The 21,774-nt window shown below is 40.0% G+C and overlaps 1 protein-coding gene across 3 annotated transcripts in view; it reads left to right on the top strand.

Moving 5' to 3' along the window:
* Positions 1-21,774, top strand: part of CDC42BPA (CDC42 binding protein kinase alpha) — a 318,266-nt gene that overhangs the window by 232,543 nt on the left and 63,949 nt on the right. For all 3 annotated transcript variants that reach the window (XM_042976800.1, XM_042976799.1, XM_042976798.1), the window contains 4 exons: positions 3,323-3,447; positions 18,846-18,951; positions 19,338-19,486; positions 20,705-20,796. In XM_042976800.1, coding sequence (XP_042832734.1) covers positions 3,323-3,447; positions 18,846-18,951; positions 19,338-19,486; positions 20,705-20,796 — 472 coding nt within the window. The remainder of the gene's footprint in view (positions 1-3,322; positions 3,448-18,845; positions 18,952-19,337; positions 19,487-20,704; positions 20,797-21,774) is intronic.

The raw sequence follows: 21,774 nt of genomic DNA, 5'->3' as shown, positions 1-21,774 counted from the left end.
CCAAGACCTGCAGTTTGCAGCCCGGAGACCCAGGGGAGCCTACAGTGTAGTTTCTGTCTGAGTCCAAAGGGCTTGAGACCCCAGGAGGAGCTGCTGTTTCAGTAAGAGTCCAAAGGCAGGAAAAACCAACATCCCAGCTTGAAGGCATTGAGACAGGAGGAGATTTGACTCACTAGGGTCAATCTTTTTGTTCTTGCCTTTAGCTGATCGGATGGGCCCACTATGTTAGGGAGGGCAATCTGCTTTATTCAGTTTACTGATTCAAGTGTTAATCTCATCCAGAGGCACTGTCACAGACACGCCCTGATCACGTATGGGTACCTTGTGTGGCCCAATCAAGTTAGCACATACAATTAACCATCACCAGGCCCCTAATCTCCACAGACCTGTAAATAGCTCTTGTAGGAAAAATTCATCTCCTTCAAGTTGAGTAATCGAAAGGAAATGAACACAGTATCTCTATAAAACATACCAAAAAGCAAGAAAGGAATACTAACTAATGCAGCTTGAGACCATTTATCAGAGAAAATGTAACCATGAGATAAAAATTGAATGCAAATATTTTATCATAAATTTTAAAAATGTATTAAAGCAGGAACTTTTGCTTCTGATAGGACAGATTAACTTGCATCATACCCACCACCTCCGCAAGAGCTGGATTTATTCTTTACTTGTTTTAATTTCCCACTGTATTTATCTGCAGCAAGGCATTGGAGAGTGAAGAGGGCAGCCTTCTTTACTGACCAAGATCCCATAGCGGAGCAGTGCAGGGTGTTGAGCCCAGCACTCGGTGCTGCTTTTCCTTGAAGCATTTGCTGATAGGAAAGCAGTAGCTGAGAAGCCAGGAAGCTGAGCACAGTATTCCACAGTCTCACGGGTTTGGAGAGAGAAATACAAGCTTTCCGTTGGACTCATTGAAAGGCTACATTTTAGGAGTAAGAGTGAACTGGAAAGAGATGAGCACTCTCAATGACTGAAAACCAGCCTGCAGTACCTGACCTATCTTGGGTCTAAGGAGGGGGGGATATTATACCGAGCCTCAAATTACCTCTAAAATTTTCATATAAAATGTGTGGCATGCATTAAACAATTACCATGCATACTAGGAGATACAACTGCATCACTGAAAACCAAGAGTAAAAATATAATCACAAAAACAAAATAAGGAAAGAAAAAATGAAAAAAAAAAAAAACTAGACAGTCCGTATAAATAAACCCACAGAGATTCCCGTGAGAATTTTCATAAATGAAAATTTAAAATAACTGTATGATAGAAAATAGGAAACGTGATGAATTTCAGCAGACAACTGGAATGTATACAAGAGAGTCAAGTAGCACCTCTAGAAGTAAAAACTAAAACAACCTATGCCCAATAGAAGATTTTAACAGCAGATTGGAAAGAGCCAAAGAAAAGAGTGGATAAGTAAAAAAAAAAATTTCAGACTAAAGTATGGGTAGAGATTAGAAAGGATGGAAATACCTAAAAGAGGACAAAAACCTAGGGGACATGGTATAAAGAACTGACGTACAAATATTTGCTTTCCCAGATGGAAAGAACAGAGAGACTGGCAAAAACAGTATGTGAAGAGTACGTGGCCCATAATTTTCCGAACCTTATGAGAAACATTTACATACAAATTCAGGAAATGCCACAAATGCTAAACGTGATAAATAGAAACTAAAACCCACTTAGAAACATCAGAGAAAATCGGCTAAAAACTTGCAGCTAAAGAAAATCCTAAAAGCAGAGCAGAAAGTCACAGTATATTCAAACGAGTAAAAGTTAAACCGAAAGCTGACTTCCCAACAGAAAAAAATGAAATCAAACAGGAATAAAAACGGAATAAAAAGGTATGACATTTTCAAAGTGCTGGAGGATGATTATTGCCAACTTAGAATGTTCTATACATCAAAAAAAAAAATCTTTCAAAAATGAAAGCAGAAATTGAGACTACAAAACTCTGCAAGACCGACAACCTACTTTTTTCAACAAATAAATTACAAGAAAAGTAAAAGTTCTGGAGGGGAACTGCTATAGACTGGAATGTTTACGTCCCTCCAAAATTCCCATGTTGAAACGTAACCTCTCCTACGATAGTATGAGGAGGTTCTGCCTGTGAGTCGTGGTTAGTGCCTAGGGTGGAACCCTCATGATGGGATTATTATCCCTATGAAAGCAACCCCGGAGACCCCTCTCAGGCCTCCCACCTCATAAAGAGGCAGCCAAAAGACAGCCATCTGTGAACCCAGCAGCGGCAGCCCCACCAGACCCTGAATCTGCTGGCACTTTGATCCTGGACTCTCCAGCCTCTGGACTGTGAGAAATAAATGTCTCCCACTTAAACCACCCGGTCCCTGGTATAAATAAAAGAGACTTAAAGGACATAGGGAACATAAATCTGTGTTTACTTGTTGGCAACATGATTCAATTTAATAAACTGTTAACGTGTTTTGATCTTTTGAGGTAACTGGAAATTTGAAGTGACTACCTATGTGACGATAATAAGGAAACTCATTAAATTTAATAACACTGTGCTTATATTTTGAAAGAGAGGGCCTTATTTGCAAGAGATATACACAGAAATATATATGGGTAAAATTATAGATGTCTGGTATTTGCTGCAGAATAATACGGGAGGAGGGAGGAAGAAGACAGGATACAAATAAAATGGCATCGGGAGTGCCTGGGTGGCTCAGTCGGTTAAGCCTCCAACTTCAGCTCAGGTCATGATCTCATGGTCTATGAGTTCGAGCCCCGCGTCGGGCCCTGTGCTGACAGCTCAGAGCCTGGAGCCTGTTTCAGATTCTGTGTCTCCCTCTCTCTCTGACCCTCCCCCATTCATGCTCTGTCTCTCTCTGTCTCAAAAATAAATTTAAAAAATGTTTAAAAAATAAAATGGCATCAAGGTGATAATTGTTGATGTTGGGTGTGGGCTCATGGGAATTAACTTACACTGTCCCATTTTTACATATGCTTGAAATTCTTTATAAGATTCTATTTTTTAAAAAGGATGACATAGAGATTTTCAGATCAAGAAAAAAACCAAGAGATGTTGTTATCAGTGGAACCTGGGGAGTTTTCAGGCAACTGGAGGTTTGCAGAGGGAAGCAGTTTAGCACAAGGAGTAGGGGAAAAGCAAAAGCAGGAAGAGAAAATATTTGATGTTTCCAAATTCAGTGACCAGAACGGTGCCTAATAAGAAATCAGGAAGACCATCAGTGTTTAGCGAAATATGGTGAGTTATCAAATTTAACAAGAGGTGTCTGGGCACCTTACATTCCTGTTCGTAAAAGTCACACGTGTCTTAAAACTGCCTTTCAGCTCACCACCTTGTATGAGAACTTAAGTATACGCAACCAGCAGTTAGAAGAGGAGGTAAAAGACCTGGCAGACAAGAAAGAATCGGTTGCGCATTGGGAAGCTCAAATCACGGAAATCATTCAGTGGTGAGTACTCGTTTCAGTGTGTTTTTGTGGGTGATTTTAGACACACGGCCAAGTTGGCGTGAATTCCGCAAGGCTACTAACATGGGTATTTTTTCCCCCTTATTTTATCGCTTTGACAAATAACTTTCCCTGAGAAGCATAATTTTATTACTGACCTGTTATTTATTACCGATCCGTATTCTTGTATATTTTCAACTGTTCCTCTTTTCCCCCAATGCAACAAGTAGCCCGTGTCCGCCTTCCACAGCTTCATTGAAAACTGGTGTTTCTAAGAAAAGAAAAGAAAAGAAAAGAAAAGGTTATTCTAAGACAGTTGGTCCTTAAAAAAAACTGAAGAAACTCATTCACTAGCTATAAGAATTCCTTTGTAAGACCAAAATTGCTGTTTGCGATTATTTTAAGAAACAGACGGCCCGGAGAAGAATTTCGAGCCTGAAGATGTGCCATCACTTTCTTTCGTATACCACAGACTGATTCACACATGGCACCGTAAAAACATTAAATGGTCACAGTTTCATGTTATCAACTATTCTTTAAGCTCTTAGGATTTAATTTGGAATAATCACCTTAGTAACTTTCACATTATTTCATTAAGCGATTCTGGCATTTGTAAAAGTGTGTATATTTTTATAAAACATGAAGAAAGTTGAATCCAATAGGGACTTTATTTTGTAATGAAAATAGGTGGCTTCACTTTTTATATTTACTTTTCAACCTTTTGGTTCTTTCTGGCACATCATGGATGCTTAATTTGCATGAAAACAACTAGTTTCTTTATGTATCTATAGACCAGTCATTTGGTGGGAATTTTAGTTTCTCATACTCTTATTTTGGTTCTTCAAGCATCATTTTCCATTTTCCTACCTTACGGCAGATTCATACCCTCCATCTTAAATAAAATCAGAAGTGAATAAACACTGCAAGAGATCTTACCCAGATGACTCAAGTATTTTGATAAAGGCCTAACTACAGAACTCTTGTGTTCACTCACCTTTGGCTTATGAACGTGACTGTTAAATGCATGTCTAAACGAAAATGCCCAAATTGTGGAAATGTGGTTGTGTTCCAAACAGTTAATGATTCATTAATGGTTAATTTGTGTCCTTGTCATCAAGTCTACATTTCTAAAGCAAAATCATTGTAATTTTTAGCCAAGCTTGTAATATCAAAAATTACGGGGCCACCTGGGTGTCTCAGTTGGTTAAACATCTGACTCTTGGTTTGGGCTCAGGCCATGATCTCACAGTTTGTGGGTTTGAACCCTGCATCAGGCTCTGTGCTGATATTATGGAGCCTGCTCGGGGTTCTCTCCCTCCCCGCCACCCCTTCCCCTCTTATGCTCGCACATGTTCTTTCTCAAAATAAATAAACTTAAAAAAATAATGTCGGGGCGCCTGGTGGCTCAGCCGGTTAAGCGCCGACTTCGACTCAAGTCAAGATCTCACTGTTCAGGGGTTTGAGCCCTGCATTGGGCTCTGTGCTGACAGCTCAGAGCCTGGAGCCTGCTTCAAATTCTGTGTCTCCCTCTCTGCCCCTCCCGTGCTCACACTCTGTCTCTCTCTCTCAAAAATAAACATTAAAAAATTAAAAAAATAATAATATCAAAAATTATGACTCTTAACTACTTGGAACTGGTGGTGGCAAAACAAACAAACAAAAAAACTATGACTCTTCATTTGTAACTACATTATTTTGTAATCAAACTTATAATTAAGCTGTTGCTGAAAATGACTTTACAGAAAACAAAGATGATCTGGCCAAAGCCAGAGTTCCTAGACAACTAATTTTTTCTAGTGACAGGCATGATGGGTTCAGATGGAATGAGAAGTAAGGAAATAAGCTTTAGTAGTAAAGGAAATAAGCTTTAAAGGTAAACTCTGGAAAGGGTTAGTAGAAAGGATGAAGGTGAAAGTTTTCACATGATACCACAAAACCATCATTTTAGACTTTTCACATTCAAGTGAAATGTGCACAAGAAATCAGGAATGCAAGCAAGTCACTTTACATAAAAGCTGTTGTTTAGAAATGGGCTAAAACATTAGATGGCTAATTATTAAATACACAATAGGGTAAAAGTAAAAGACATAGTCCATGTTCTCAGACTTCTCACCTTCTTGGAAGTAAATCTGGGACATTCTGTTCATGCTTAAAAAGTAAAGAGTCTCAGGCCGTTTTGAGTTTTTCAGTCTGTACGTTAAAAAACGAAGTGATGCTAGGGGCGTCTGGGTGGCTCAGTCGGTTGAGCGTCCAACTTCGGCTCGGGTCATGATCTCACAGTCCGTGGGTTCCAGCCCCGCATCAGGCTCTGTGCTGACAGCTCAGAGCCTGAGAGCCTGCTTCACATTCTGTGTCTCCCTCCCTCTGCTCCTTCCCTGCTCATGCTCTGTCTCTCTCTGTCTCTCAAAAATGAATAAACGTTAAAAAAAAAAAATTTTTTTTAAATGAAGTGATGCTAGAAATAGGAAGATGGCAGTGGAGTAGGAGGACCCTAGGCTCAGCTCATCCCGTGAATACAACTAGATAACTATCAAATCTGACTAAATACCCCAGAAATTCACCTGAAAACTGACAGAACAGACTCCACAGTTAAAGAGAGAGAAGAGGTCACATTGAAGAAGGTAGGAAGTGCAGAGACCTGGTCTAGGGGAGAAACGAATCCTGACTGCTGCCGAAGGGAGGGAGCCATGGTCATGGAGAAGGGTGAGAGAGAGAGGAGCACACAAGGGAACTCATAAGGAGAACATCTCCCCACAGCCATTGGCTTGGAAAACAAGAGGGACTAAATTTTGTGAGTTCTTGGAACCAGCAGAGCTTGAAGACTGGAGTTTTAAAGGTCAGTGGGAAATAGAGCCTGGAGGGCACTGCGCTGCTCTTGGAGAGAAGGCAGGCCAACAGCCTGGAGATAGATGACATGGAAACAGTGATCTGAAGAGCCCCTAGGGCACACAGTGGGGAGGTTATTTGCTCTTCTTGGAGTGTAGCCCAGAGAGACCCCATTCATGGAGAGACCTCTCCGAGAACAAGAGTAGCTGGCTGGCACCATCTCTCCCCAGCCCCTCAGCATAAACACAGAGCCACCTGTGGGAAGATACCGGCCGCCTAACCTGCGTACGCCAAGCCCCACCCCCATGTGCTCTGGTGGGACTGCCCTTCTCGATCATGCTTACCTTAGCCGCATTGTGGCAGCCCCTTTGTGCCAGAAGGGTAGCACAAACCCTTGCCCATACCACGTCTCCCAACCAGAGAGTTTTGCAAGGCCTCAGTTCCAGTGGAGGTCCCATTTCACAAGCAGATCAAAGCAAAACTGGCTAAAACTCACCACATTTAGGCCAGGGACTAAACTCTGCCCATAGCAGGCAAGGAGCGCCTCTGCAGACAACTGGCCTCAAGGACAGAGCAACCAGAACAGAGCAGCAGAGCACACACAGCACACACTGGGGACACTCCCTGAAGTGCCAGGCCTTGGGCACTATATGACCTCTTCTTCATGAAGCCATTACTCTCAAGAGCGGGAGAGATAACTGGCTTTTCTTTTTTCTTTTTTAATTTAAGTTTTTTTTAATGTTTATTTATTTTTGATAGAGTGCAAGCGAGCAGGGAAGGGGCAGAGAGAGAGGGAGACACAGAATCCAAAGCAGGTTCCGGGCCCTGAGCTGTCAGCACAGAGCCCGACGCAGGGCTCAAACCCAAACAGCGAGATCATGACCTGAGCTGAAGTCAGACACTTAACCGACTGAGCCACCCAGGCGCCCCATAACTGGCTTTTCTAGCTCACAGAAGCAGACAGAGATTTAGACAAAATGAGAAGACCAGGGATTTGTCCCAAATGAAAGAACAAGATAAGGCCGTGACCAGAGATCTAAGCAAAATAGATGTAAATAACATGTCTGATGGAGAATTAGAGTAGCAATCATAAAGATAGTCACTGGACTTGATAAAAGAATGGAGGACATCAGTAGCACCCTTACCACAGAGATAAAAGAGTTAAAGAATCAGAGATGAAGAGTGTAATAAACAAGATTAGAAACACACTTGATGCAGTGAACAGCAGGCTGGAAGAAGCAGGAGAATTAATGAATGACGAAGGCATAGTAATTGAAAGCAGTTCAAATATGCAAAATGAGAGCAGACTTAGGCAACTCAGTGACTCCGTTAAATGTAATAACTTTGGTATTATAGGAGTTCTAGTAGACAAAGAGAGAGAAGGAAGGAAGGGAACAAACATCCAGATCCAGGAGGTACGGAGAACTCTTCATCAAAATCAACAAAAGCAGGCCTACATCAAGACATATTGTGATTAAATTTCCAAAATACAGTGTTAAAGAAAAAAATCTTAAAAGCAGCAAGACAAAATAAGTCAGTAATGTACAAAGGAAAACCCATAAGGCTAGCAGGAGATTTTGCAACAGAAACCTGGCAAGCCTGAAGGGAATGTTATGATATACTCAGCGTGCTGAATGGGAAAAATATGCAGCCAAGAATACTCTGTCCAGCAGTGATGTCATTCAGAATAGAAGGAGAGATAAAGAGTTCCCTGGACACACAAAAACTAAAGGAATTCATGACCATTAAAGCAGCTCTACAAGAAATATTTAAGGGAACTCTGAGTGGAAAGGAGATACCAAAAGTGATAGTATAAAGGTAGGAAACATAAATGCAGTAAAAATGAATGTTTCTGTAAAAAATCAGTCCAGGAACTCACAAAAGAGGGTATAAAATATGACACCATATACCTAAAACGTGGGGAGGAGAGAAGAAAAGAGTGGGTTCAAACTTAAACAACCATGAACTTAATATAGACTGCTGTATGCAGATGTTGTATACAAACCTAATGGTATAACGATCTATCAAAAACCACCAATAAACATGCAAAAAATAAAGGCAAAGAAATTCAAAGATATCAGTTAAGAAAATCAGACCGTGAAAGAGAAAGACAATAAAGGTTCAGAGAAAATCTTCAGAAACAACCACAAAACATGTAATAAAATGGCAATAAATACATATCTATCAATAATTACTTTCTAAATAGACTGCTCTAATCAAAAGACTTAGGGTGTCAGAATGGATAACCCATCTATGCGCTGCCTACAAGAGATTCGCATTTTAGACCAAAAGACACCTGCATATTGAAAGTGAGAGGATGGAGAAACATTTATCATGCAAATGAGTGTCAAAAGAAAGCTGGATTGGCGACGCCTAGGTGACTTAGTCAGTTAAGCGTCCAACTCTTGATTTTGGCTCAGGTTGTGATCTCATGGTTTATGGGGGTGAGCCCCGCATCAGACTCTGCACTGACAGCGTGGAGCCTGCTTGGGATTCTCTCTCTCCCTGTCTCTCTCTGCTCCTCCCCAACTCACACTCTCTCCCTCTCAAAATAAATTTAAAAAAGGAAGAAATCAGGAGTAGCAATACTTAGGGCAAGCAGAGTCGACTTCAAAACAAAGACTGTAACAAGGGCAAGACACAAAAGGGTGTTATAAAAGGGGACAATGCAACAGGAAGATACAACAATTATAAATATTTATGAGCCAAACATGGGAGCACCCAAATACATAAAACAATAACAGACATAAAGGAACTAATCAATAATAATACGATAATAGTAGGGGACTTTAACACCCCACTTACAGCAAGCAGTGAACAGATCATCTAAGCAGAAAATCAATAAGGAAACAGTGACTTTGAATGACACGCTGGACCAGATGGACATAATAGATATATTCATAACATTCCATCCTAAAACAGCAAAATACCCATTCTTTTCAAGTGCACATGGAACGGTGTCTAGAACAGATCACATATTAGGCTGCAAAATAGGTCTCGACAAATTCAAGAAGGTTGAAGTCATATCATGCACCTTTTGTGACCACAATGCTACGAAACTAGAAGTCAACTACAAGAAAAAATCTGGGAAGACCACCAACACATGAAGGTTAAATAACATGTTACTAAACAATGAGTTGGTCAACCAGGAAATAAAAGAAAAAAATTAAAAATGCATGGAAACAAAGGAAAATGAAAGTAGTCCAAACCTTTGAGATTCAGCGAAAGCAATTCTAGGAGGGGAGTATATAGCAATACAGGCCTACATCAGGAAGCAAGAAAAATCTCAAGCAACTTAACCTTATACGTTACCTAAAGGAGCTAGAAAAAGAACAACAAATGAAGGCTAAAGCCAGCAAAAGAAGGAAATAATAAAGATTAGAGTAGAAATATATGATCTAGAAACTTAAAAACAGTAGAACAAATCAATGAAACCAGGAACTGATTCTTCGAAAAAATTAATAAAATTGGCAAACTTCTAACCAGACTTACCAGAAATAAAAGAGAAAGGACCCAAATGAATAAAATCACAAACGAGAGAGGAGAAATCATAACCAACACCACAGAAATACAATTATAAGAGAGTTTTATGAAAAACTATATGCCAACAAGTTGCACAACCTAGAAGGAATGGATAAATTCCTAAAAACATAAAATTACCAAAACTGAAACAAGAAAAAATAGAAAATTTGCACAGACAACTAGCAAAAAAATCAAATCTGTAATCAAAACAAAACAAAAAACTCCCAACAAATAAAAGTCCTTGAACAGATGGCCTCACAGGGGAATTCTGCCAAACATTTAAAGAAGAGTTAATACCTATTCTTCTTCTCAAACTATTCCAAAAGGATAGAAAAGGAGGAAAAACTTCCAAATTCATTCTCTGAGGCCAGGGTTTCCCAGATTCCAAAACCAGATAAAGACACCACAAAAAAGAGAACTACAGGCCCAATATCTTTAATGAACACAGATGCAAAAATTGTTAACAAAATACTAGCAAACTGAATCCAACAAAACACTTAAAAAATCATTCACCACGATCAAGTGGGATTTATTCCTAACTTGCAAAGGCGATTCAGTATTCTCAAATCAATCAACATGATCCATCACATTAATAAAAGGAAGGCTAAGATCCATATGATCATTTCAGCAGACGCAGAAAAAGCATTTCACAAAGTTCGACATCCATTCATGATAAAAGCCCTCAACAAAGTAGGCTTAAAGGTAACATACCTCAACATAGTTAAGGCCATTTATGAAAAACCAACAACTAGTATCATCCTAAATGGGGAAAAACTAGTAAGAGATTTTCCTCTGTAGTAAAAAAAAAAGACGGGATGTCCACTATCACTGCTTTTATTCAACATAGTGGAAGTGTTAGCCACAGCAGTCAGACAAGAAAAAAATAAAAAGCATCGAAATTGGCAAGGAAGAAGTCAAACTTTTACTATTTGCAAATGACATGATACTATATGTAGAAAACTCAAAAAACTCCACCAAAAACCTGCTGGTCCTAGGATACAAAATCAGTATACAGACATGTTGCATTTCTGTACACCAATAATAATGGAGCGGCAGACAGAGAAATTGAGGAGTCAGTCTCATTTACCATTGCACAAAAAATAATAAAATACCCAGGAATAAACCTAACCAAAGAGGTGAAAGATCTGTACTCTGAAAACTATAAAACATTGATGTAGAAATTGAAGAAAACACAAAGAAATGGAAAGACATTCCATGCTTATGGATTGGAAGAACAAGCATTGTTAAAATGTCAGTACTACCCAAAACAATCTATAGATTTAATGCAATTCTTATAAAAATACCGACAGCATTTTTCACAGAGCTTGAACAAAAAATCATAAAATTTATATGGAATCACAAAAGACCCCAAATAGCCAAAGCAATCTTGAAAAAGAAAAGCAAAGTTGGAGGCATCACAATTGCAGGCTTGAAGTTATATTACAAAGCTGTAATAACAAAAACTATATAGACACAAATACAGACAAATATAGACACAAATATAGACACATAGGTCAATAGAACAGAATAGAAAACCCAGAAGGGAACCCACAACTATACGGTCGGTTAATCTTCAACAAAGCAGGAAAGAATATCCAGTGGAAAAAAGAATATCTCTTCAACAAATGGTGTTGGAAGAGAATGAATGAAAAAGAATGAAAGTCCATGCAAAAGAATGGAATTGGATTACTTTCTTTTACACAATACACAAAAATAAATTCAAAATGGATTGAAGACCTAAATGTGAGACAGGAAGCCGTCAAAATCCTAGAGAAGACAGGCAGTAATTTCTTTGACATTGGCCATAGTAACTTCTATATATGTCTCCTGATGCAAGGGAAACAAAAGCAAAAATGAGCTGTTGGGACTACATCAAGATAAAAAGCTTCTGCACCGTGAAGGAGACAATCCACAAAACTAAAAGGCAACCTACAGACTGGGAAGAGATATTTGAAAATGACATATTCTGTCAAGGGCTAGTATCCAAAATATATAAAGAACTTACAATACACCCCCGAAATGAATAATCTAATTTTAAAAACGGGCAGAAGACATGAACAGACATTTTTCCAAAGAAGACATACAGGTAACCAGTAGACACGTGAAAAGATGCCGAGCATCACTCATCATCAGGGAAATACAAATCAAAACCACAGTGAGATACCATCTCATACCTGTCAGAATGGCTAGAATCAACAACACGGGAAATAAGTGTTGGCGAGGATACAGAGAAAAAACAACCCTTGTCTACTGTTGGTGCAAATGCAAACTGGTGCAGCCACTCTGGAAAACAGTATGGAGGTTCCTCAAAAAGTTAAAAATAGAGCTGCCTTACGATCCTGAAATCACCCTACCAGGTATTTACCTAAAGAGTACAACAATACTAATTCAAAGGGATATATGCATCCTATGTTTGCAGCAGCATTATCAACAATTAGCCAAATTACAGAAAGAGCCCAAATGTCTCTGGACCGATGCATGGATAAAGAGGATGTGGTATACATATACAGAGGAATATCAGCTATGAAATGGAATGAAATCTTGCCATTTGCGATGACGTGGTTGGAGCTAAAGAGTATTATGCTAAACAGAATAAGCCAATCAAACACAAAAACCATATGATCCCACTCCTATGTGGAATTGAAGAAACAAAACAAACGAGCAAAGGGAAAAACGAGAGAGAGAGAGACAAATAATGAAACAGATTGTTAACTAGAGAACAACACACTGATGGTTACCAGGGGGGAAGGGTGGGAGGGTTGGTGAACTAGGCGGCAGAGAGTGAGGAGGGCACTTGTCGTGAGGAGCGTCGGGTGTTGTAGGGAAGTGGTGTCTCACCACTGAAACTAGTGTAGCACTGTAAGTTCACAAACTGGAATTTAAACTAGAACTTCAACAAAAATGAGGCGATGCCCAAACAAGGTTTTAGGAGTTTGTAATATATGGTATTTTAAATGTTTCCGTTGGACAAAGTAACGGTGTTAAAACAGAACAGGTGCTGTTGTATGTAAGACCTCAGTTAGATGCATTTCTAATGGCCCCTTACTCTGCCCCCTCCACCTTTCCTATGAAATATCCCTCTTCTATGAAAGAATACCTTTTAGGGCAGGGAGACCTTGTTGTTCATCACTGTGTGCAGTGCTCACCATTGGCTCATCAGAATACATCGCTCTTTCTCTTTGAAATGATAGGGAAAAAAAAGTCAGAGTCATAGTCTAGTCCCTAAGAGTGATGTCTAAAACCCACTTCCTCACATCTGCTGCATTCTTCCGGTATAAATAGGCGGTAGGGTGGTCTGTAAAAGCTAGGACTTTGCCTTCAAGCAGCTTATAACATTTAAAAGTTTAAAAACTAATGTGACTGGATCTGGAGATTAGTTACAAGACTTAAATGTAAGTTGCTCTACGTATCATACAATACTGATTTTCCTATAGGAGTGTAGAAGAGAATCACCTCAGACTGGGGTGCTTAAGAAAGCTGGGGGTAATCAGTTGAACTTACAACGTGTTTGCTGAAAACCCTGAGGTTAATAAAGAGTCCTATACTTAGGTTGGCTGAATTGGAGGTTCCATATAAAGCGATTGGAAATAAGACTAGTAAAGTTACCACCATACAGTTACCATGAATACTGGGTAAGAATTTGATCTTTATAAGGAGAGAAGGTTTTTGCAAAGCATAATGGCATTGATTAGATGATGCATTAGGAAGGCAACTCTTTATAGTGGTGTTCAGGATGAAATAGAGGGGAGTTTGGGGGAAACTGAACAAATGGAGAAGATATTATGGGAGAAGAATCTATAGGATTCTTATAATTATGAATTAAGGACAAGAGATGATGAAGAATTAGTATTTCCAAAATTCTGAGTTGGAGAGATTAAGAAAATGATGATATCATTGAAATAGGAAAGCCAGGAGAAGGAAACAACTTCGAGGAAGATAAAGTCAATTTTGATTGTTTTCAGACTGGGCTCACCCTAAGACATCTGGCTACAGATTTCCAATATGCTTTTGGAAACATTCCAGAAACGTTAAGGTTAAACATATAAATTTGGGGATTTAATTTCTAGTCAATAAAGCCATTAACGTTGAGGTCTTTCTAAGGAGAAAAGAAGGATAATAGTGAGAGCAGCATATAGGACACAGAGGACAACCAGGAAAGTGTTTTCATAATCAGCAGAGGGTTTCAGTAATAAAACTTTTATTTCCCTTTATTTACATTCACTCACGTTACTTGAAATAATCCTCATTCACTAATGTTCATTTGTGTGAAGTAATAGCTTATACTGATTACAGCATACTACATTCCAGGCATTGAGTTGAAAATTCACTTGGACAATATTCTTTTTTAGTTATCCCAACAGTCCTATGAGGTAGGATTATTATTCCCATTTCATAGGTAGGGATAACAGAGTTAGAAGGGGTAAACGACTTAGTCCAAGTCCCGGAGCTGATGAGCAGTGAGCTAGGATTTGAACCCAGAAATCTGTTTCTGGGTCTGACTCAGAAATCAAGCACTTAGTCACCCTACTGTGTATGTCCTACCTCCCCAACTTTTTAAGGACCGTATTTTAGATATCTTCTCTGTCTCCAGATATGTCCCCGCATAATAGTATTAATAAATATTTCTGGATTAATTACTGCAAAGAATTTGGGAGGAGAGGATTAGATATGCCAGAATAACAACATAGACTGAAACTGGACTTTTGTAGTTCAGTAGTTATTTTAATAAACTGTGGTTTCAGGGGCGCCTGGGTGGCTCCGTCGGTTAGGCATCCGACTTCAGCTCAGGTCATGATCTCACACTCCATGAGTTCGAGCCCCGCGTCAGGCTCTGTGCTGACAGCTTAGAGCCTGGAGTCTGCTTCAGATTCTGTGTCTCCCTCTGTCAAGGGAGACAAGACAGTCAAAGGGCAAGACAGTGTTGGGCTGGGGAGAGTGAAATTTTAAGGATTTGAGGTTGGAAACAGATAGCAATGATTCTGAAAAGGAATTGTTGTAGGAGACCTGGGGCCCAGTGGAACTTAAGTGGCAGGAGTTTGTAACTGACCAAGTCTTTTTTTTTTTTTTTTCTTTAACCCTTCCCTTCCTTAATTTTTTGTAGCTAATAAAATGGACCTAATTTTAATCAAAAGTTGAGACTTAACGGGAGACCACAGGAGTAAGGGAATGTGAACGTACTCAAGGTGTAAATAAAAACAAAATTACAAGAGATTGTTTTTTATTTAAAATGTTAAACAACAGGGGGCGCCTGGGTGGCTCAGTCGGTTAAGGTCATGATTTCATGGTTCATGAGTTTGAGCCCCTCATCCGGCTGGTCAGCTCAGAGCCTGCTTGGGATCCTCTGTCCCCTTCTCTCTCTGCCCCTCCCCTCGCTCTCTCTCAAAAATGAATAAACGTTAAAAAAAAAAAAAAAAGTTAACGTATCTGATTTCCAGAGTTAACGAAACACATCGGACTTCTTAAGTTCCTGGAATGTGCATAAACCCAGATCACTGAGCTGTGCTAGACACTGAAGCAGACTGCTGGACGCCCAGGAGCCATTTAAATGAGAATGTGGTTTTCTTTTTTTGTTGTTGTTAACATTTGTTTACTTTTGAGAGAGAGAGAGAGGGAGGCAAGAACGGGGGAGGGGCAGAGACACAGAATGGGAAGCAGGCTCCAGTCTCCGAGCTGTCAGCACAGAGCCCGACGTGGGGCTCGAACTCACGGACCGCGAGATCGTGACCTGAGCTGAAGTCGGACGCCCAACCAAGTGAGCCCCAGGTACCCCGATAATGTAGTTTTCTTTATCGCCACCATGTAGGTGTCTTTTTTGTATTCTAGAAGGGGTCATCTTCCTTCATCCCCACTTACTCTTTATACTGTAGGTCAGATGATGAAATCAAAAGGTGGTGATCCGTTGCGGTGTCCAGAGTTAAAGAAATTTGAAGGAAACAGCTTCCTACATAGCGTTCTTACTATTTTCTAAAGCCATTTTCCTTTAAAAGACAATGAAATTATATACATGGATATAGAGCCTAAAAATATGTAACTGACTTGGCGGGGCAACGTCTTACAGCGATTTTATCGCTTTTAGCATTAGATTCTTTTTCTGGTCCTCCAGTACAGCGTCCCATCTGAGAGAAGCAGATCCCTTGTCAGGGGCCTCTTTAAGATACACAGATATAGATACATGAATTTGACTCCTGGGGAGTTTAAATTCTAAAAGCCGCTAAAACAAAGTTCAAGGTTTAAATTCATCGGCTGTATGCATCAGATACATCTTGATTTACCTGAAATATACTTTCCTTATTACTATTCAGTGGCCTGAATTTTATTTATGAGAACAGCCAGCCTTCACAAAGGCAAATAGTATTCCCCAGAGCGTATTAGAATACACTTGTAGACGTTGCAAATTTCAACTCCATTTTTTATTCCTTTGTGCAGTTACAGCTTTCTGTAAACCAGTGTTGTTCATTCTTCATGAGCACGGTACCTTCTTTTGTAGATTTTCATCTGCTGGCAGTCCGGACCCTAGTCTTGCCCTGGTTTTGAAGGAGATGTAATAAAACACAAGCTTTCTCTTGATAAATTCTGAAATGTGGAGTGTGTCTTATTGAATATAATTTGAAAACATTTCCTTTTTTTAATGTTTACTTTTGAGAGAGAGAGAGAGAGAGAGAGAGAGAGAGAGAGAGAGAGAGAAAGAAAGAAAGCACGTGAGAGAGTGGGGGAGGGTCCAAGAGGGGGCAGTACAGAGGGTCTGAAGCAGGCTTCTGTGCTGACAGCAGGGAGCCTGATCCGGGGCTCAATCTCAGAACCGTGAGATCACGACCCGAGCTGAAGTCAGATGCTGAACCAACTGAGCCACCCATGTGCCCAAATTTAAAAACCTATCTAAGATCCTAAGAGTTGCATCAGTCAAGGTAGCCTTAAGACGGTTACGAATTTCAGTCAACTTTAACTGTTTCCCTTTGTTATTTTATTGACCATTTTAGAATACAGAGGAGCTTTATTGCAAGATAACCCTGATTTTCACAGAATATTCTACTTTAAACTTTCTAAATGTAGTATACTTCAGTACATCTAAAAAGGGTATGTTTTGTTTTTGTAAGATAAAATGGCAGAATCCAATTAATGAGAAATCTTTTTTTTTTTTTAATTTACATCCAAGTTAGTTAGCATACAGTGCAACAATGATTTCAGGAGTAGATTCCTTAATGCCCCTTACCCATTTAGTCTGTCCCCCCTCCCAAAACCCCTCCAGGAACCCTTTGTTTGTTCTCCATATTTAATAGTCTCTTATGCTTTGTCCCCCTCCCTGTTTTTATATTATTTTTGTTTCCCTTCCCTTATGTTCATCTGTTTTGTTTCTTAAAGGCCTCATATGAGTGAAGTCATAGGATATTTGTCTTTCTCTGACTAATTTCGCTTAGCATAATGCCCTCTAGTTCCATCCACATAGTTGCAAATGGCAAGATTTCATTCTTTTTGATTGCTGAGTAATACTCTGTTGTATATATATACCACATCTTTCTCCATTCATCCATTGATGGACATTTGGGCTCTTTCCACACTTTGGCTATTGTGGATAGTGCTGCTATAAAAATGGGCGTTTGTGTGTCCCTTCGAAACAGCACCCCTGTATCCCTTGGATAAATGCCTAGTAGTGCAATTGCTGGGTCGTAGGGTAGTTCTCTTTTTAGTTTTTTGAGGAACCTCCATACTGTTTTCCAGAGTGGCTGCAGCAGCTTGCATTCCCACCAACAATGGAAAAGAGATCCTCTTTCTCCACATCCTCACCAACATCTGCTGTTCCCTGAGTTGTTCATGTTAGCCATTCTGACAGGTGTGAGGTGATATCTCATTGTGGTTTTGATTTGTATTTCCCTGATGGTGAGTGATGTTGAGCATTTTTTCACGTGTCAGTTGGCCATCTGGATGTCTTCTTTGGAGAAGTGTCTATTCATGTCTTTTGTCCGTTTCTTCACTGGATTATTTGTTTTTTGGGTGTTGAGTTTGGTAAGTTCTTTATAGATTTTGGATACTAACCCTTTATCTGGTATGTTGTTTGCAAATATCTTCTCCCATTCCGTTGGTTGCCTTTTAGTTTTGCTGATTGTTTCCTTCGCTGTGCAGAAGCTTTTTATTTTGATGAGGTCCCAGTAGTTCATTTTTGCTTTTGTTTCCCTTGCCTCCGGAGACGTGTTGAGTAAGAAGTTGCTGCGGCCAAGATCAAAGAGGTTTTTTGCCTGCTTTCTCCTCGAGGATTTTGATGGCTTCCTGTCTTACATTGAGGTCTTTCATCCATTTTGAGTGTATTTTTGTGTCTGGTGTAAGAAAGTGGTCCAGGTTCATTCTCCTGCATGTCGCTGTCCAGTTTTCCCAGCACCACTTGCTGAAGAGACTGTCTTTGTTCCATTGGATATTCTTTCCTGCTTTGTCAAAGATTACTTGCCCATATGTTTGTGGGTCCATTTCTGGGTTCTCTATTCTGTTCCATTGATCTGAGTGTCTGTTCTTGTGCCAGAAAAATCTTAATACTCTTTAGAAGTCATGTAAGTGTGTGTGTGATTAATGTTAGATTAAAAGAGTATTATTTCTGCAGTTCAAGGGTGAAATTTTACCAATTTATCAGATATAAGTAATTTGAACTTTCCTAAATGTGACCAGCTTTAATTTGTAGATAACTGAACAGTTCAGCAAACCTTTTCCCACTTGTTGACAGGCAGGAGTGCTGTGGGAGACCTTTTGAAAGAAGATATTTAAGAATATGTTTAAATTGGGGAAAATGGAAGATGGGCATCGAGGAGGGCACTTGTTGGGATGAGCACTGGGTGTTGTATGTAAGCGATGAATCACAGGAATCTACCCCCAAAACCAAGAGCACACTGTATACACCGTATGTTAGCTAACTTGACAATAAATTATATTTTAAAAAAATATATATATATATGTTTAAATTTTTATCACTTTCATTTCTTGTAGGATGCTTTGAAAACGACCTATATCTCACTGAAGATTTTCTGTTTGTTTTACTTTTGTGCTTTGTCCGTATACGTATTGTATTCCAGGGTCAGTGATGAAAAGGACGCACGAGGGTATCTGCAGGCCTTAGCTTCTAAAATGACTGAAGAGTTGGAAGCTTTAAGAAATTCCAGCCTGGGTGCACGAGCAACAGTAAGCTCAGCGGTTTTGCGGGGAGAGTGATCACCTTGGGTGGGTCTGTCTAGGCTTTAGCCCACTGTGAAGTTTCTCCCAAGAAATCAACGAGTCCACGTCTTGGCCAGTTTGGGAAATCATGGCACATCACTGCCTCCCTGCAATTTGCAGTAGGTAGCCATTGTTGGTAATAATGACGAAAAATAAACTCATCTGTATGTGAATCTACACCTATTTCTGAATTCAATGAAAAATGATACATTGTCACAAGTTGCCTTTCGGCCCTGTTGTGTTATTAGAGAAGGTTAGTGCCTTTAAGTAGTTTCCAAATTTATTTGCACTCCCGAATTGGAATGTTAGGGATAAAATAGGACGGAGCTAAAACCAGTCGTATTATTTGATAGGATATGCCCTGGAAAATGCGTCGTTTTGCAAAACTGGACATGTCAGCTAGACTGGAGTTGCAGTCGGCCCTCGATGCAGAAATAAGAGCTAAACAGGCCATCCAAGAAGAGTTGAATAAAGTTAAAGCAGCTAACATCATCACAGAATGGTAAGCTTGGGGAATAGACTCTCCTAGAATTATTTTAAGTTGGTCTAGAAGTATTTGGGGGGAAAGTTCTATGTTTAGCCCCTACCTATCACTCTGCCATAGATCTTTTACAAATGAAGGTTCTCTTGATGATAAATTTAATAATGGTAAACATATCTTAATTATCACTGTTTTTGCTGTTCTTTTATGTAGTACAAAAAGTATATCCTCTCCACAGTCTGAGACAATTACCTGATGAATATTTTCCTTCAATCCTCATCACAACAGTAGAGCAAATTATACTCTGAAGAAATAAATGATACAATGAAAATCTTAATTAGATGGGATATAAACATGGTTCAAGAATAAGTCAGAGAAACAATAGAAAGTTCTGGTCACAAATCAACATATAAATAGAAAAATCCATTTGGTGCTGGAAAGCAAAGTCCCAAAGGCATTCGATCGTGAAAAGAAATATGGTCCCATAAATTCAGTTTCTAACGGTGTGAAGCCTTTTAGTGCTTCGACTGTAATCACTCATATTCCGAATCGAATCGGAGGTCAGGCACCCCAGCTGAATTATAAACTCTTGTTATGAATAATCCAGACATAAATTAAGTACGCGTTGCTTAAATGTGCTCGTGTGACACTGAAAACGGGAGAGAATGCTTTCCGGAGCCGGCGAGTCGTCTCGAGCCCAAAGCGCCGTTGGGTGCGGTTCCCCAGGTTCTACCTGGACCGAGCGCGCGCCGCCTTCTCCCGCCTGGGACGCGGGACCGTGAGCAAAGCCAAAAACTGTAGACACGCTCGTGAAAATGCTCCACTTCTGTGGCTCTGTGTAAAAGAGCCTCACCAAATTCTAAATTTGACCTGTAGTTTGAGGACATTTTAAAATTGAATCATTTAGCTCCAAGTCAGCATCTTCTCTAAAAGGCCAGATCCAAGGTGTCTCAGGCTTTGTGGGACATGGGGTCCCTGCCTGCTCAGCCCCGCTGTCATAGAGCGAGAGAGGCCGTGGACCGTCCGTGAACGGACGGGCCTGGCCGTGCTCCCGTAACACTTTATTTGCACAAGAGTAGGTGACAGGGCCGATTCCTCTGCCCTGCAGTGGTTCGCACTTCCCTGATTTGCCATGACTGACACGGAAACCAAGAAACTCCAACCACGTACTTACTGTAGGATGGCTCCCTAACCAGCGATAAAAATAATGACGTTTTTCCTTTTTTTCCCTTATTGAAGTAAACTGAAAGACTCCGAGAAGAAGAACTTGGAGCTACTATCAGAAATCGAGCAGCTAATAAAGGACACTGAAGAGCTTAGATCTGAAAAGGGTATGAGAATGTGTTTTGCATCAATCAGGGCTGCTTCTGTTCTGAATCCGTTCTGTCGCACGAGCGTCAGCGTCTTGCGTGGGTCGGGGAGTTATTCACACAGCAGCACTGGCGCTCACTGATGGATATGTGTATGCTCACGTCACACACCTCATACACACACGTGCACTAGCCTGGTCTCTGAGTCATTTTGTTGTGCTCAATATGCATTGTTTAAAGAATTTCGTAGTAACAGAAAAACTCACTTTGCCGTAATTTGGACCGTTTTTCCATAGCCACGGACTGTTACACAAATAATATTTTTGTGATCGGAAAAAACTATTATTTTTATAATATACCTTACACTATTTTCAGATGTTGTAGGGGGCTTCACTCCCGGGGTAGTTGAGGGACAGTGTATGAAGTAACCAAAGATTAATCTGGTGTTAAAAGGCAGTTCAGGGATGAACTGTTGGGGCACTCCATTGCTTTCTTCCATGTCTGGCTCTTCAGTTGCCTGCCCTGTGGGATTTCTCAGGATCCATTCCCATTTTCCTGAAGGCATTGCCTGAGCATTAATGAGTCTTAACATGAACAGGAACTCCCGAGAGCTCGGGAGCTCCATTACAGGGACTTCCTCAACTTTCTTTCCATAATGTGGGCATTCAGAATGTGAAGATGTAATACAAAGAAATTCAGAATGTTATTTTCCCAGTGAAGGGATCCTCTTACATCCAGTTATTAGAAATCCACCATCCTGACAAAGTCCGTATTCCTGACTGAATAGTGGACGAATTAACGGCTTTACGTTATGCTTCCCTCTAACTTCTCGGTCGTGTGACGCACGCTGATGGTTGGGTCTCTGTATCTGCCTTTAAAGTTGTGGAGGAGAGGGTATCATACACGTGAAGGATTTGACATGAAAAAAAAAAAACCCTAAAAATAGCAGATGTTCAATACATTTTTTATTGATGGCATTTCCTAGTGAACAAGAAAGGA

Source organism: Panthera tigris, chromosome F3 (assembly GCF_018350195.1).
Source record: "Panthera tigris isolate Pti1 chromosome F3, P.tigris_Pti1_mat1.1, whole genome shotgun sequence".
NCBI classification, from domain to species: Eukaryota; Metazoa; Chordata; class Mammalia; order Carnivora; family Felidae; genus Panthera; species Panthera tigris.
This window is presented reverse-complemented; position numbering and strand designations above follow the sequence as displayed.